Source organism: Genypterus blacodes, unplaced genomic scaffold (assembly GCF_046128005.1).
Source record: "Genypterus blacodes isolate CSIRO-AG114 ecotype Tasmania unplaced genomic scaffold, CSIRO-AGI_Gbla_v1 ptg000076l_1, whole genome shotgun sequence".
NCBI lineage: Eukaryota > Metazoa > Chordata > Actinopteri > Ophidiiformes > Ophidiidae > Genypterus > Genypterus blacodes.
Window position 1 is genome coordinate 8,280,386 of NW_027466885.1, and position 16,922 is coordinate 8,297,307.

General features: G+C 44.8%; 1 protein-coding gene across 1 annotated transcript in view; it reads left to right on the forward strand.

Annotated features, from left to right (window-relative positions):
* The first annotated feature begins 950 nt into the window (after positions 1 to 950).
* Positions 951 to 16,922, forward strand: part of myripb (myosin VIIA and Rab interacting protein b) — a 68,772-nt gene continuing 52,800 nt past the window's right edge. Inside the window, exon 1 of the mRNA XM_076158375.1 lies at positions 951 to 1,060. Coding sequence (XP_076014490.1) covers positions 951 to 1,060 — 110 coding nt within the window. The remainder of the gene's footprint in view (positions 1,061 to 16,922) is intronic.

Below are 16,922 nucleotides of genomic sequence, written 5' to 3' on the forward strand. Positions count from 1 at the left end.
AGGAAAGGAAACACTTATGCAAGGCGCTCACACTGCGACTGTATCTCAGCCAGATATGTACAATGTGCAAAGTATATTTGCATTAGAAACTAGCCACTCACACACACACACACACACACACACACACACACACACACACACACACACACACACACACACTGTCCCACAAACCAGGCACTGATTCAAGATCTACACCCTCCACAGCAACAGATAACAAGATTACAGGCCGCACAATAACATGATGTCTGATGCCCTGTAACTGCCATGTGTGTTATTGTTGACAGCTGACTGACTGTCATCTTTCACAGCTTTGCTGCGAAAAATATGATCCAGTCAAAACACCCACAAAAAGCCAACACACGCATAACAATTCCAGTTTAGAATGCAAAGGTGTCTGTGATCGGGGAACTATTAAGGAAGGAAAGTTGTTGTTGTAGTTTTTGTGTCAGTCAACCCTTCAGTCAACCCGTCTATGCAATCTTCCTGCAAAGGTTATTCTCTTAATTATTATTAGGTAAATTTATTATAAAGTGACCTCTATTGGCTGTATGTATATCACAAAACCAGCCCTTTGTGTGCACAAGTGGTCAAGGTATTAGGTTTCCCCTCATTGCTCAATTCAATTCATCACCACTGCAATAGCTTTAAAAAGTTTCTGATAGTCAGTGTTTAGTGAGTCAGAGAGGTATTGATTTAATGCTGAAATTATTTTCAAGGTGTTATTTCCTCTGCTGAAAGAGGTCAAAAACGATGGCTACCCATTTCCTCAGGGTGTGGAGGAGATGGGTAGATGAAATGATGACCCGACCTCTCTGACCCCGCGCTCTGCCTCTCGGTCTTCCAGGGTGCTCCCAACCTCGGCCTCCAGAGCAGCAGTGGCCCCGCCTCTCCCCCTCGCGATTACGACTAGCAGCCAGCGTGCCGGCGCGAGGTGGCGCCGCCGGGGAACGATGGGCCGGAAGCTGGACCTGTCAGGCCTGACAGACGACGAGGCGGAGCATGTCCTCAAAGTGGTGCAGCGGGACATGAAGCTGCGGAAGAAGGAGGAGGAGAGGCTGAGGTGAGAGACGGGCGGGTTTGTTCTTCTGTGGTTTTTATACACTGGCGGGGGCGCGGGGTGATTTGAGGAGAGCCGATAAGGAGAGAAGACGTCCTGCTGCTGTCACTGCGTCTTACTTAACATTCCATAAATACAGGTTCGTTCCTCCTTCTCTCCTCTCCTCTTCCTCCTCTCCTGGCTGGCTCGTCTGTATTTGGGAGATGCAGTGTGGTTGGGACAGGCCTCCATAGGGGTTTGGCCATCCGATTGTCTCATTTGCGATGTTTCAGTAAGACTTGCAGGGGGAAACGGCTCCAGTGTCTCGCAGCATGATATAAACTGTGTTTTTGGTTTTCGTTTGTAACCGTGGTTGTACCCTGTAATTTTGTAAACATAATTACATTCCCAGATTTTGAGCCCAGGAGATTATCAGAGTACCTTCCCCTGAGTTGAAGGCTGATCATCTGCGGTTGCATGTTCCTTGAGTGGATAAGATAAGATACTTTATTCATCATGTCATGTGTTGCCATGTGTTGAACACTTAAAGTTGCAGTGTCCTCCGCCGGTGCTGAATTCCCAAATGAAGGATGTATAAACAGCTGCCGTTGACACTGCTGAATGATCAAAAACTAATTAATCAGCTTTAAAGCCACTTTTCCTGCTGTTCACTGCGAGGAGATGAATGGAAGCAGCAGTTCCTCATCGCAATCAGGCTCTTTTAAAAAAATCCTTATTGAATTATTTGGACTTTTTCAAGACATGTGTAAAAAGCAAACAGGGTTGAGTTCAATGCAAACTAAGAGTCCCAAAAGTGTTCAACAGCTGCTTAAAGTGCTCTCATACAAGTACACATCTGAGATATAACTTCCTCCCTTTTTGAATTTTTATTTTTAGTAGCTGTTAGATGTTAGTATCTCCCCAATGGTGCAAGTCTCCAGTATAGATTGTAATGTCACAGGTAGATCTGATGTAATAGGTGTCTCCAGCTGTGTGTGGAGCCCACGGCTCAGTTTTGTACAGTCGGTTAAGACGAATCTGTGTAGCACTTCGCAGTTCTCAGCATTGCCGCAACCCGTCGGGTACAATAAGTTTCATGCGGCATATTACGGCCGATGTATCACAGTTTATGTATTAATAGGAAATTAGCAAGCTTGTCTGCAGCAGACGGTGGTGGAGGATGTGAGCAGGTAGTTCTCCCTCTCTCTCTCTCTCTCTCTCTCTCTCTCCCTCTCCCTCTGGGTTTTCTCCTCCACGCATGGCTGACATTTGTTTTTCCTGCTTGGGTGAAGTCAGCCCTGCAGTGTTGTAAATTACCCTGTTGAAGGATTCACGGGATGTTTTATATGTCTCAGCCGGCACTTCAAATGCTCCATTTTAATTCCCCCCTATGCTGAATAATAAGAAACATTGAAACACTTAACGGATATTGCCTTCTGTCTCATAAATATGTTGCAGTCATAAATATGTAAATATAATTATCCTCTACCTGTAAGCCTAGTTAGTGTTGCTAAAGTGTCAGTAAGTATTGGACGATACCGGACGTAAGCGGATGCTGCTTGCAATATTTTGCATCCAGCTCTCCTTGCTCTCCTGCGGAAGGTTGAGAGATCCATTCTGCCAATTCGAGAGTGTGAGGGCCTCAACCTCTGGCCCCCTCTGTCACAGCGGCTGTCCTCATTATGGAGCAGCGAGACACACGGGAGCACAATCGTGGGCCTCCTTAACAAACAAGCACCACCAAAGAAGAATAGTAGGAGATGATGACGAGGGGAAATGCTTATCAGCAGCTGCCGTCTGTGTGTGAGGTGAGAAGATGCTGGTGTCTCTTGGAAGCAATCTGCTCTCATCCACTGTCTGACATGGTGCTGAATCATTTTGACATTTCTGTGAGGGAATTCACTTGTATCGGCAAAAAATAGTCCGGCAGCTGCTCTGTGAGTAAGTCTCAGTGATTTTGTGGAGGTCAAACTCTCTCGCTCGCTTTCTCTCTCTCCGGAAATTCCCAGTTTAATTATGCAGTGCCGTCTCCCGAATCAATTGCGTCTGGTCGTCACAGGATGACGTTTTGCACCAACGGGTTTAATTAGTCAGATAAAGAGCGAGGGTTTTTCACGTAAAGTGCTGATAAAATACAAATTGGCGTTCAGGCGAGTCGTGCTGAGAGGACACAGACTAGTTTATGAACATATAGAACTGTTATAGGTGAAATGGTTACCATGTGGACAAAAAGCCGAGATAGCTATAATTTCAAGGGCAGCTTTTTTGTTATGTTCACAACCTGGCAACCCAAAATCCAATATATATAATAATGTATCAACCATAAATGATTCAAGTTGCTTTATCGCTGATTCTGAGGTAATGAATGGGGACCGATTTGAAGAGTGTGACGTATGCTTCCGAGTCCTTTTGGCCATTTGTCATCCGTTGTTTGTGTCTCAGGTTGTAAATGTAGTGGCAGGTGAGGGGCAGGAGTCACAGCGGGGGGGGGGCGGCATCCTTTTGACAGATGGTGGCAGAGGATGTCGCTCTGTCAGAGGGAGGGCTGACCTCTATTTTCTCTGCTATTTATCCTCTTGGCTTCTTCAGCAGAGGAAAACACACACACACACACACACACACACACACACACACACACACACACACACACACACACACACACACACCATGTTGTTATTTTTGAGCCAGTGCTTGCGGTGGTCTTCCTCCCAAACGGCTCTTTATTCATACAGATTGATAAATTGGAGTAATTGGATTTTAGAGCAGTGGGAGGATATTGCCCTTCTCTACCGGACTGTCCCTTTGGGCCACCGTGTCATCCGTCCTATTAAGGAAGCACTAAATGGGACAGATTAACCTCACGACAAAGGCACTCAGGCCTGAGGTCATGTCCTTTCACAACATCTTAGATTTCATTTTCGGTCAAACAAGGACAGGAATACTGATGGTTCGCCTGTGGAACGGCTCTGCAAAGGAGTTTAATGGTCTTTTCCGTGACGCTCGTCTCCCAGACTGAACTTCTGACCTTAAGTTAAGTCATCTGAAATCATACCACAGTAACGATTCCTGTGCAGATTTGTGTGTGTGTGTTAGGGTGGTTGAATGGCCCCATTGTGTGAAACAGACAAGTATTTATCCTTTCCCTTCACTGTCAAAGGTGTTTACTCTGTGCCATGATCCAGCGTCGGGTGCTATGTTGACATGTGGCGCGGTTTACCATGAAACGGCCTGAGATTAGCTGTGTTGCTATTGGTGGTCCTTTTCTGCAGCCCTATTTTGAGGTTTATTGGCCGTTCACATCTGTTAGTCATGACATTCCACACTTGGATAGACCTGCACTTGAATTAATACTCACAGTAACGGTTTACGCCACAGTGTAATCGCCTAATTTCATTTTTAAATCTGTACATTTGACTTCTGAGACTTTTACACTGGACTTCACAATGCCAGCAGCGAATGATGTTACCATGGCCAAGCTGTGTTGCATAAGAGAAACCCCTTCCTCAGGAAAACAGTTCACCGAGTTCACTGTTTGACTTCAGATCGCCATGGTTACACTTTAATTTGCTTCCCTGTCTTCGGGCTGTTCAGGTGATCTGCACAGCTGCTTCAGACTCTGTGATTTCTAATTAGTCTTTAATATGGCCCTTAGTAGATGATATTTAATATAATCAAAGTTTAATTAACAGACAGATATATTGCCCCCCTGACCATTGCAATTATACACGAGCATGCTTACGCATACTGGATTCATGCCGTCTCTCTCTCTCTCTTTCGCTCTCTCTCTCTCTTTCTTTCTTTCTTTCTTTCTTTCTTTCTTTCTTTCTTTCTTTCTTTCTTTCTTTTTCTTCTACACAAATTTTGACACATTCCAGTATGAGTCTGCACACTTCATGCACACCAGCAACATACTGAGACATCATGCCTGGATGTTTATTGTGCTGACATTAGAGCAGAAGTAAATATTGTGAACACAGAGAATCTAGCATACAACAACTAAACCTTAAAACTACTTCTTGATAAAGTCCAATTTATTTGTGAGTCATTTTCCTCAAGGGATTTTCGAAATTCAATTGTTTTGATTCTCTGCACAAACCTCAAATAAGAGCAGTCGGACATTGGCGACATTGGGGGGCGGCAGTAGCTCAGTCTGCTGGGTCGACAGCTGGGAACCGTAGGGTCACCGGTTCGAGTCCCCTGTGTGGACCAAGTTAGCAGACTGGTAGCTGGTGAGTTGCCAGTTTGCCTCCAGAGCACTGCCGAGGTGCACATGAGCAAGGCACTGAACCCCAAACTGCTCCATGGGTGCCGAAAAATGGCTGCCCTGCACCCCCTCTGTAATGCATGTGTTTGTGTGTGTGATATGTAAGAGGGGGTGCTAGAAAATTGCATGCAACATGATAAATAAACTATCTCTGTGAAGACACTCTATGGAAACATAATTACATTAGAGGTGGGGTGACGCGTCAACGTAAATTGACTACTCGACGACGCAAATACGTCGAGATAAGTTCGATTATTATTTTTGGGGAAACAATTGTTATATTGCCTAATAAATATAATCTATAGATTAATCGAGTAATCGAAAAAATAATCTGTAGATCAATTGTTAAAAAAATAATCGTTAGGTGCAGCCCTAAATTACATAATTTATGGTAACATGCAATTACCTTGTTTTCCCTTCCTTCTCACTCTCGCTCTCTCGCTTTCTAGCTCTATTCCTTCCTCGCCTTCCCTTTCGCAGCCTCAACCCCAAACGCTTCTCCAAGTTTGTAAGTTAGTCTGATTGTCTGCCGTGTGTTCTGAGCAGACGGTGGTTTTGGTGCGTTAGATCGAGCAGGATCCAGATTTCCCCGGATTGTGACAAAACAGCGTCCACACAGCTCTGCCGTCCCCTGGAGCTGCTGAGCCCACGGGATCGTCTGATGAGATACTGACAACCGGCGTAGCACTCACTTCCACAGTTCAGACTCCACTTCGGCGTTTTCCGGCTGACTGAGCAGTTGCGTTCCTCCTCAATTACCTGACCTGTATTTACGCATTTAGCTTTAGCATTGGAGGGTCAGCTGGAGGCCGACTGATCACTGCTTAGCTTTTTCCACCTCCAGATAAACAAGACAGACTCATTTCTCTGCAGAGGGAGTCTAGCCTGAATCTGAGCCATTAGTTGTTATCTTTGCAGCAGATTGTGCAGGTCTGTAGTCATTTCTTCCGCTGGACAAATGTCAGGAGCTGTTTGTTTTGGGGTCAAAGGAAAACGGTTTGTTGCAATTTGTGTGTGTGTGTGTGTGTGTGTGTGTGTGTGTGTGTGTGTGTGTGTGTGTGTGTGTGTGTGTGTGTGTGTGTGTGTGTGTGTGTGTGTGTGTGTGTGTGTGTGTGTGTGTGTGTGTGTGTGTGTGATTTTGATGAAATCTCCAGTGCCATAAAAGTAAACAAACCCCCAGGTGCTCGTTTCACCTAAAGCGAATTAATGTGGCAGCGGAGTGCAGTTCAGCCGGAAAACCACTTCTGTCATTTAGGGAGCCTGAGGGCTGTAAAAGATCACTGATAAACATTCTGGAACTAACTTTTTAAGTTTTGGGTTGCAGCTCAATTCATTCCTTTTGGAGGGTTGGTTACACTGGTAGCAGAAAGTAACAAGAACAAACACAGAACTGGCGTGGGTCCAGTTTGCTAATCCAGCTGTTGCAGTCCTGAGCTGAACATTTTAGGTTCAGGTGCATTAAAGGTGCATGGTTGATATTAAACCGTGTGTGTGTGTGTGTGTGTGTGTGTGTGTGTGTGTGTGTGTGTGTGTGTGTGTGTGTGTGTGTGTGTGTGTGTGTGTGTGTGTGTGTGTGTGTGTGTGTGTGTGTGTGTGTGTGTGTGTGTGTGTGTGTGTGTGTGTGTGTGTGTGTGCGTGTGTGTGTGTCGAGGATCGTCGATCCTCCTCGGCAGTAAGTGCTGCATTGAAATGGAGGACAGTGATCAGATTGAGCTCCTGTCCCCAGGGAGTGAGTGATGTTGGCAAGACGGGCAGACGGACGTTTGCCTGAATAGTAATGACTCTTTTCTTTGTCCAGTCCGTCTGTTCATTATGCTCCGCCGCCGCAGAAAGACAGGAAGGACTCATTCACTTCCCCAAAAAACTCAATCATCCGATGAAGCCGATTGCCGTTTTGTGCTGTTTGCATGGGCGACGTAGAGCAAGGCAAGGGCGAAGATGATCAATTGGGGGATGGGGCAGGGAGTTAATGTTCTGGGTGTGCAGAAGACGAAAGTATAGAATTGACGTGTGTAGAGGATGAGGAGGGAGAGCGACTGTAAGCGATTCAAGCCGCATTCTAGATCAGGGGTCTTCAACGTTTTTCAGGCCAAGGACCCCCAAGAGATGGAGCGGGTGCCCCCTACTTTATATATTGTATAAAATTGTGTTTTATATCAAACTGGGCCTAGTGCCATGTATAAACATAGATTTTCTCATCAATGTCTGTTGACTTTGGAGGGATTTGAGACTAGTTTGGAAGTATTCAACAGGTTTGTCTTTTAAGTGGCTGTGGTTTGTCTCCAATTGACGCTGCAGCTTTGATGGCTTCATAGATTTGTTTAACAGCACAGTGGATGAAATGACACACATTGTTAATAGATGAAAGATAACATCTTCTGCCTCCATTCATCCGTTCACTACAATATGTTGGATTCATGTTATTGTGTATTCAAAGCAGTGGTCTCCAACCGTTTTGCCTCTGAGAGCTACTTTGACGATTTCTTTTGCTACTTTTACATAATTAGTAACATTTATCCACATGGCTGATTCTCCAACCAAACCAGCTGAATATGCGTCTTCTGTGTGAACATTTACAAAATGTCGATATCAAACACTCATTTTGTATCAAAATGCACCTAAATTCAGCAACATGAGCTTTTTTTTTCTGTTTACATTTTCAGTGTCAAGCTTACACCAACGAATTCACATCATATTAATCTCAAAGAAAACAAAACAATGTTATTACTGATTTTACTAATTCTATACCTTTCATATTTCACATTTTATGTCTGTCCACATATCACTATCACAATTTCCCTTCACATTCCTTGTAATTCAGGGAATTACCTGTAGTTCCCATATCATCTGTACTTCACATGCATTCAGTCTGTTCTGATATTAGTGAGATGACAGAAAGTGTGGTACTGTTTTCACGAGGAATTAAAATAATTTTGGAATGTTCTTGCAGTGAGGCATGTTCTCTGTTGTACAGATTTGAAATGTTTTCCTGTTTAGAAGAACATACACTGGATTGAGTGGACATGACCGCTTCATTCTGCAAATTTTGCATTCTGCCTTTGTTATCACAATTGTTAAAATGCATCCAAACGCTCCTTTTCAGCTGTCACTCATCAGTGCTTCTCTCTGTCCTGCTCTGTACCTGTAGTAGACCGTCAGCACACCCCGCCCCTCCCTGCTTGATGTTATGATCCTTGTCTCTTTTCATGTGAATTGTTCGAACGGCATGATATCATTTCAAACGTTCAGTCCCCGTGTTCATTCCAACCTATCATTCTGTCTTGTATTAAGTTGCAGAAAAAATATGTTAGCTAACGACACATTGTTACCTTTCTTTACTCGCGGACAGAATCTCGGCTCCGAACCGTAGTTGGGATGCTCACTGGCCTTTTTATTGTCTGACTTTGGCTTGTTGTAAGGCCGGTAACCAGCCGCCCAGGCTATTTCTATGTCCACAAAGATGAGGAGGCGTTTGGGTGCCGTTGGAACATCCGCCGCTTTATTTTTAGCCATTTCACATAGAACGTGATAACATGTCTTTAAGCAGGTTCATAATAAACTAATCTGGACACTGTTTCCCTCTCTACAATACACATGTGTGCCTCACCGCGGTCGTCGCCATTTTTTCATGATCAGCCAGTTCTATTTCCCACAACACCCCGGTGCACACGTGACACACATACCTCCCTGTTTCCTTTACTAAAAGGGGACAGGCCAAGCCTGTAACACTACCCCCACTCTGGATGATAATTAAACCATCACTCCAGCATGTAGACAATATCAAGGATTAGCATGAGACATTGATGGTATTAAACACATTCCCCAAAAACCCAGATTTCCCACAGTCCTTGAAGGCATCCTCCTCCCTGTGGAAGCAACTGAAAGTGAGAGAAAGTCCATATAAATGTCCATGAAGAATACTGCATAGGTCCCTTCAAATGTAAACACACACATGCTGAAATAAACATCATTATATCCTGTGAAGTTGTTAATCAAACCAGGTCAGTATAACACAGTGACTTTTACTTTTACGTTTCCTTTACGTTGTTTCTGGGAATTCACCCTCCATGCATGCAAGTGTTAAGCAGCGAAGCAGCACCCAGATCAATCGTTACTACCAGCTATTAACTCAAATTGAAACTATAAAATATTTTTGGTATAGAAAAGAAGAATACAACAGCTTAACCAACAACTTATAAAACTGTGCACTTTCAACATGAAAGGATACAAATCTGGAACTCTTTTTACTGAGTACGGCCGCAAACTATCTGGACCCTGACTCAGGTTAAATGTTCAAATGACTCAGTGATTCACCCAGTCAGCAAACCAGCCTGGTGCTCTGCGGAGCCGCTGGGGCCTCTGGGGAGGGGTGAGAGTCAGAAGGAGACCCTCGATCGAGCCCCAGGAAGGATGCTGTGTCCCAGCCTGGTCCAGCTGAGGAGATCTGTGAGGAAGCTGGCTGCTCCCAGGTGTAGTTGGTGGCGGAGAACCGTGGTCCTGGATGGCCTCCATGGCTGGATCCTCGTTGTCCGATGAGGTGTCCCACAGGTCGAGCGGCCCGATGACTGTATCAGAGGAATCAGGGTCTGGTTGAGGGGGTGACACCTCCGTAGGTGTCCAGGTGTCGGCGTCTCCGAAAATCCAGCGGTTGTCCAGCGGGGTCCTGGAGTAGTAGGGCTTAAGCTTGTCATGATGAACGGCTTTAGCTTTGGCTCTGGGGGTCTTTTTGATCCTGTAGACCAGGATCAAAGACCAGCAGGCCGACAACGAAGTAGTGGCCCCCATAGGACGGCAAAAACTTCTGTACCTTGTTTTTAACTCTCTTCGTGCCTTTATCCAGGTGCCAGACTGCATCTCCAACTTTGTGCTGGATTTGGCAAATGTTTTTGTCGTAGTGTCTCTTAGCACGTTCAGTAGACCTTCCAAGAGCTTCTCGTGCCAGCCGGTGAGACAGCTCCAGGTGTTCTCTCATATGCATGACATATTCAGGAGGGGTGCTAACCCGGTTGTGGTCAGGTGGCAAACCAGCGACCAGGTCGACTGGCTCCGTGATTTCTTTTCCGAAGAGCATCATGTTTGATGTCAGTCCTGTGGAGCTGTGTTTAGTGGCTCTGTAAGCCATGAGTGCATAAGGAATCATGAGATCCCAGTCCCAGTGACATCTTTCTGCAGTAGTGGCCAGGATTTTCTGCAGGGTGGCGTTGAAGCGCTCCACCTGTCCATCAGACTGTGGGTGAAATGGCGTAGTATGTGTCTTGTCTATCCCCAGCAGTTCACACATCCCCTTGAAAACAGCAGACTCAAAGTTCGCGCCCTGGTCACTGTGCAGGCACTAAGGAGCACCATATCTACACACCCACTCAGAAGCTATTTTCTCAGCCACAGTGGGTGCGTGCTCATCAGGGACAGGATAGGCTTCAACCCACTTAATGCGCACTGCTCACACATCCTCAGCGCACAAGAAAATCTATGCTGCGCATAAAATAAAATTCAACATAAACTGTAAATGAATTAGACCAATAACCTTTTTTTCTGTACCATTTTGCAATGTAACTCAGTGAGTGACAGGTGTCCAGCCAATGATACGACACGGTTCACTTACGCTACGCGACGATACGCTACGCAGCAATCCCCCCCCCCCCGTCGACGATCGCGGACAGCACCCCCCCCAACTGATGTTGCTCACAGTGGTCCTCAGTGTGCTCAGGGAGATTGTGTGTATGCCGTGACAGTGTCATTTGTTGAACTGACAGCTAATTGGCTTCTAATCATTTTGTGACAAAAAGGGGCGGGATCTCTGTGAATTTGATTGGATTGAAATTTAAACAGCTTTACCAAGTGATGTGTTGTCAAACGTATGAATCTTTGACCCTTTTGCACGCCATTCAGAAACGGCCGGCGAGCTACTGTTGCAGACTACTGATTTAAAGACATAAACATTTGTGGGAAAAAAAAAAGGTTTGAAAAAAAAAATATAGAATTGTCTACCCAACCACAAACTTCGCGACCCCCTGCAGTACCTCCGCGGACCCCCTGTTGAAGACCCCTGTTGTAGATGATGAAAGGATCCTGACATCTCTCTGCATGCCCGGTGATGTTGCGTAGCTGTTCCTCCGCTCTGTTGTCATGTTCTTCCTTCTGCTGTAACCTACGGCGACCGGAATAAAGCCATTCCACCATCGCCAGGCGAGGAAGGATGCTGAGGAGAGGAAGGACAAAGCGGAAAGACATTTATGAAGCAATGTCTCTCTTTATTTGGAGAAAATTCATTCTCCTGTGGTCTCATTTTCGTCTTTCCACTATTTAATTTTTCGCTCCGACAGACTTAGAGAATGTACGTCAATCTAAAATCTACGCCAATTTTCTTATTTTATTCAATTTTGAGTTGATTTGAAATGATAAAGTAAGAGAGCAAAGTCCAACAAAAAATTTGAAATGTAAGATAGAAGATAATAAATAATAATAACTAAATTGTAGCAGTGATGTCAGAATTGAATTGACCTTTTCAAGTCATCCCAGTGTTCGGTGAGCTAAACGGTTCACCGGCTGATGGCCTGTTTGTCTCGCTCGTGGGCTGCGGCGCTAATCTGTTTACATCACGCATCACGTCATTGGTGACAGAGCAGCACGGAGCAAAGGTACATTACGTGAGTGTCGGTGATGCATCATCCATTTTTGCGCACACAATTAAATTAGTGCCGAGCTTTCCCCACAGCCCTGCTCTCCATCTATCCTACCTCTTAGCCAGTTAGATGGGGATCTCCCTGCCACATCTCCAAGCCCAAACCACTAATTTATAAGATAAACCGACTTCCATGTACGGCAGTTTACATTCCAGGCTCGCTTGTCTCTGTCCAGGGAATTCAGAAGGGAATTCAGAGGTGCGTTTGCTTGTGCCAGTGTGGCTCCATAAGAGCATAAAACAAAAGGTTGGGATGGCTTAGAGTGAGATCGTGTGTGTGAGTCCATGTGTTTGTGTGTCTGTGTGTGTGTGTGTTTGTTTAAGGAGGTGGTTTCTGCCGGTCCCTCTTAAGAAAATATGTGTGATCTGATCAATGCCTCCCTTTGGACTATCTCTTCATTTCATCAGTCAACACAACACAATGGATGACACGCACACAGTGGCGCTGTGTATGTCTCTCACTCTACCTCACTCTCTTTCGCTCTCTCTAGCTCTGACCTTACCATTTTTCTTTGTTTATCTTCTCCACTAGTGTTTTTGTTTCCAGGGCCGGATGTTGCGGAGGCCATTCATGTGCACTCGTCTGGCAATTATGGCATTTCCAATATGACTTGAGGGCACCAGCAGATAGCGGCCAGTCAACACAATGGCCGACATCTCGTTCTGAAATCATGGAATCTTTCGCATACCAAGAAACCACATCAGAATCAGAGTCGATCTTCTTCCTGTTTCTCACTCTCAAAACGCTCCATAGATAAAATCACCTCTTAAAATACGTTTTCCTCGGCAGCTGGTTCTGATCAGGCCCACTTTGAAGTCTTGCGTGGCTTCTTGTGCTTTGTGTGCGTTCCGTTTTCTTTCATGCTAAATTAAATCTTATGTTTGGAGTTATTGCACCTCTATTGTGGTTTCTGCTTTAGTTATTAGCTCTGCTTGTGTTTTATTCTTGTCTTATTCATGCTGTAAAACACTGCGTAACTGCGCTGTAAAATGTGAGGCTGAGGTTGATGAATGGTGATTATCTATCTCTGATCTAAATGTACGTTACATACATGTACGTTACATACAGATTTTAATAGAATGTAAATAAATAGAAGATTTGTTTCTCTTAACAGAAGAGATGGTGTCAGACGTCAGCTTGGCATCTCTATAGAGCATGTTTGGTATTTGAACAAACCTCAGAAAACGTAATGAGCCTCATTGTTCTCTTCCCAAGTGTGTGTATATGGGTGTGTATATGTGGCATATAGTTGCCATATTCTCCTGAGAGCACGCACGCACGCACGCACGCACGCACGCACGCACGCACGCACGCACGCACGCACGCACACTCAGATTTACAGCAACAACACATTCCTTGAATCTGCGCTCGCGTGCTGGCAACGCAACTGACAAAGACAGCTGGCCTTCTACTTTAATTTTCAGCTTTTCAGTGAAGCTGTATGAAAATAATTAAAAGCTGTAAATAGATGATTTTTATTGCTTTTTTTATTGCTTAATCTCTCTCCATCCGCTCATTGTGGGTTATGGCACAATCCTGCGTCTTTAATCAATACCAAACACAGATTCAGAGAGGAGGAGGAAGAGTAGGAGGCAGGGCTACTTTGTGTTGACTTTACTTTTCACATCGCCGAACGAACCAAACTTATATTTACTGTAAAGCAAAGATATAGAGCGTAAAGTGACTCTGGATGCTTTTGAGAGACAATCGTTGCTACTTAAAGTGTATCAGATCCGTTATCACTGCAGGCCTCCACCTCAATTCTAAGACTCACTGAAGAGAGCAAATGGCGACTGTGGTGGTTAAATGTGATGCCTGTCACCCAAGCAAGCACCCCTCCGCCTCTTGAGATGCCGTTTATGATTTAAACCTCACAGATTTAATTCAGTTGATGACATTGTAGCTTTTGATTGCTTTCTTTTTATTTGCACACGCTCTAAACTCAGCACTCAATCTCTTCTGAGCAGCACAGTTTGCTTAGACTGTTGGCACTATTGGACATTTTCTAAGTGCTGTATTTCCCAAGAGAAAGGTCTTTGATGCAACACTTCTTTCCAAGAGAATATGACTCACGGCTCAACTTCTTTTTAATGACTTCAGGAGGGAAACACAGCAATAAACCCATATTCAGTGCCAAACGCTAGATGTGGCGAATCACTGGATTTGATTGTTATTATTTTGCATCCCAGAACCAGGACGCAGTTTCTGACCATGTCATTTAGTGGCCATGTAAATAGCTAAATAGGATTTGCTGATCAAACTGTGCTTATTTGTGGCTTAATGTTAATGAAGGATTTATCTGTGTAAAGATTACAAGAACCTCAATTGCAGTCCTAACCCAACGCTTATCGTCACAAGGATACGGAATATGTGCTGTGAGAGGAATGAGGAGAACCAGAGGGGCGAGGGGGGCAGGATCAGTGTCAGAGCCAGGGTCTGTGCTTCCTCCATGTTAGGGCAGATTCGATCAGGAACTCAAACCAGTCAGCAGCCTGTTATTTATGGCTTGGTGTTTGCGTGGCGGTGTGTTTGTCTCTGGCTCAGGGAGACGTACACGCTACATTGATTACTCCTCTTCTCTCAAATTGCACTCCATCTAAAGATGAACACCAATCGCACATTTGTCTGTGTTTATATGATGAAGCACAAGGCTGAGGGCCATTACTTAAAAGTATATGGCATTACTGCGTCCTGGCATATTGCTGATGATGGATTGAGTCTTTCCTTTTGATTAATGGAGATTGTACTTTAGGGGATGGAGATTTAGTGGAGTAAAACACACATACACACACACACACACACACACACACACACACACACACACACACACACACACACACACACACACACACACACACACACACACACACACACACAGAGACACACACATACACACACACACAGACACACACATACACACATGGAAAGACACGGAAAGACAAACTGTCTGTGATCTTCCTGTGTTGCTGTAATCCTTCCGCGCTCGTCTCCATCTCTCAAACAGTGGCTTGGTTGCTTTCTGAGGAATGTCACGGTAACCGCAGAATCCCGAGGAGCTCCAGGCTGCGATTAAGCTTCATGTTCTCTCAATCACCTGCAGGCTCAAAGAGTTAGAGAGCACCGTAACAGAGGACTCTGGACGTTTGTACATCATTATTTTATGATGTGTCTACTTCTCATCTTTTCCATTACTTACTGCCAAAGAGGTCTGACTTGTATCAGGATATCTCAAAAAGTTATTGACGGAAAGAAAGTATGTGGGCAGATTGGACAGAATCCAGGGAAGAGTGCATTAGACTGTGTTACGGATCGACCTGATTGGTTCCATTTAAATTTTAGCCTTTATCTTTTGAAGCGTCAGTCATAGCATCAAGTTAGTTTTCCAGCATTTTAAATTTTTTAAATTTTTCCGACAATTCATGTCCAGCTGTCATAAAATGTTCTGTAAATAAAGCCCTCACCAAGCTGGACAAAATATCTATCTTTGTTTTTAGTTTTACCCTTTTGCTCAAATTGGCTGTTCCAGTTGAGTGGGCGTGTCTCATTCTTTGAAAAGTGCGGCATCTCATGAAGGAATTGGCCCCCTAGTGGTGGCGCTATATCAACAAGAATCAAAGTTTGTCAATGACTTTGAAGACAGATATGGTGGAATTGAATTGAATCTTTGTTGGTTTGTCGGTAGGGTTACAGTTCAACAAGAATCATCATTGAGAGCCTTCTAGTTCCTTTCTTCCTCCCCCTCTTCCTCCTCCTTCTCTTCGTCATATTCCATTTTCACCTGATCTGCACCCTCTCGCCCGCCGTCCATCATCCTCCTTTTCCAAAGCTTTTCCACTTTGGGGAGCTGGCGAAGTCTCAGGGCTCGTCTGCTGATGTGTCCTAGTAGAGAGTTGTGGATCTCTGCCAGCTCTACGTGTGCAGCAGTGGTCTGGAAAGGAACATCAGTGGTGTGGGTGAAGACATATAAGGACATACTGTATGAAGTTGACCTCTTTTTGTCATTAGCGGGAACTCAAAATCCATCTGTCTTGTGATACGTGACGTTCCCGCTCAGGTCGTCTCACACTGTCTCACGCTGCGGTGGTAAAGACGACGTGGTAACACATTGAAATGATCATAAGTGACAATCTGAAAATTTACCAGTAGCCCCATCTGCTTCTTTCATTCTCCTGCTTCTACGCAGACTGACAGGTGTGAGAAAGCGAACAGGGCTTTGCAGGAAATCGCCCTCTCCATTCTCGCCGTTTCGCTGGAGACGGATTGTGTTCTGTGTTTGTACGACTCTCACTCTCTGCAATACACAGTTTCTGCACAGCTGCCGAGCTGTAATGAAGTTCCCTCCTCACCATCAGAATGTGATCCCACTCCCCCAAACCCTTCCAGCTGTGTGCAGGCTGAGTGAATGACCTTCTTTGCTGGGCCCGTAGGGAGCACTGTTGCCCACGTTGTCAGTACTCGGCTGCTGTCTACACGCGGCTGTGTGTCTTCAGGATCGCATGCCTCACTCACCAGTATCGCACACACACACACACACACACACACACACACGCACACACACACACACACACACACACACACACACACACACACACACACACACACACACACACACACACACACACACACACACACACACACACACACACACACACACAAATCTCTCACATCAGATATTGGGTCAGTGCAGAACTGCTTTAAATAGATACAAGCTGTCACAATTGGTATGATTGAATGCGTTTTAAGGGGTTAATATGAGAATTTCACTTTACTGTTTGTGTGAAATAGTTAGATTTTGAGGGGTTTTCTGCATTTTTCCTGTGGTAGTTTGCCCTTGAGATGATGAAGTCTATAACTGATAAATGTGTGACTGGGGCCTCTGTCATTACTGTAACGCGAAAGTGCCTTAATACGAACATTTACATTTATAATTCATTAATTA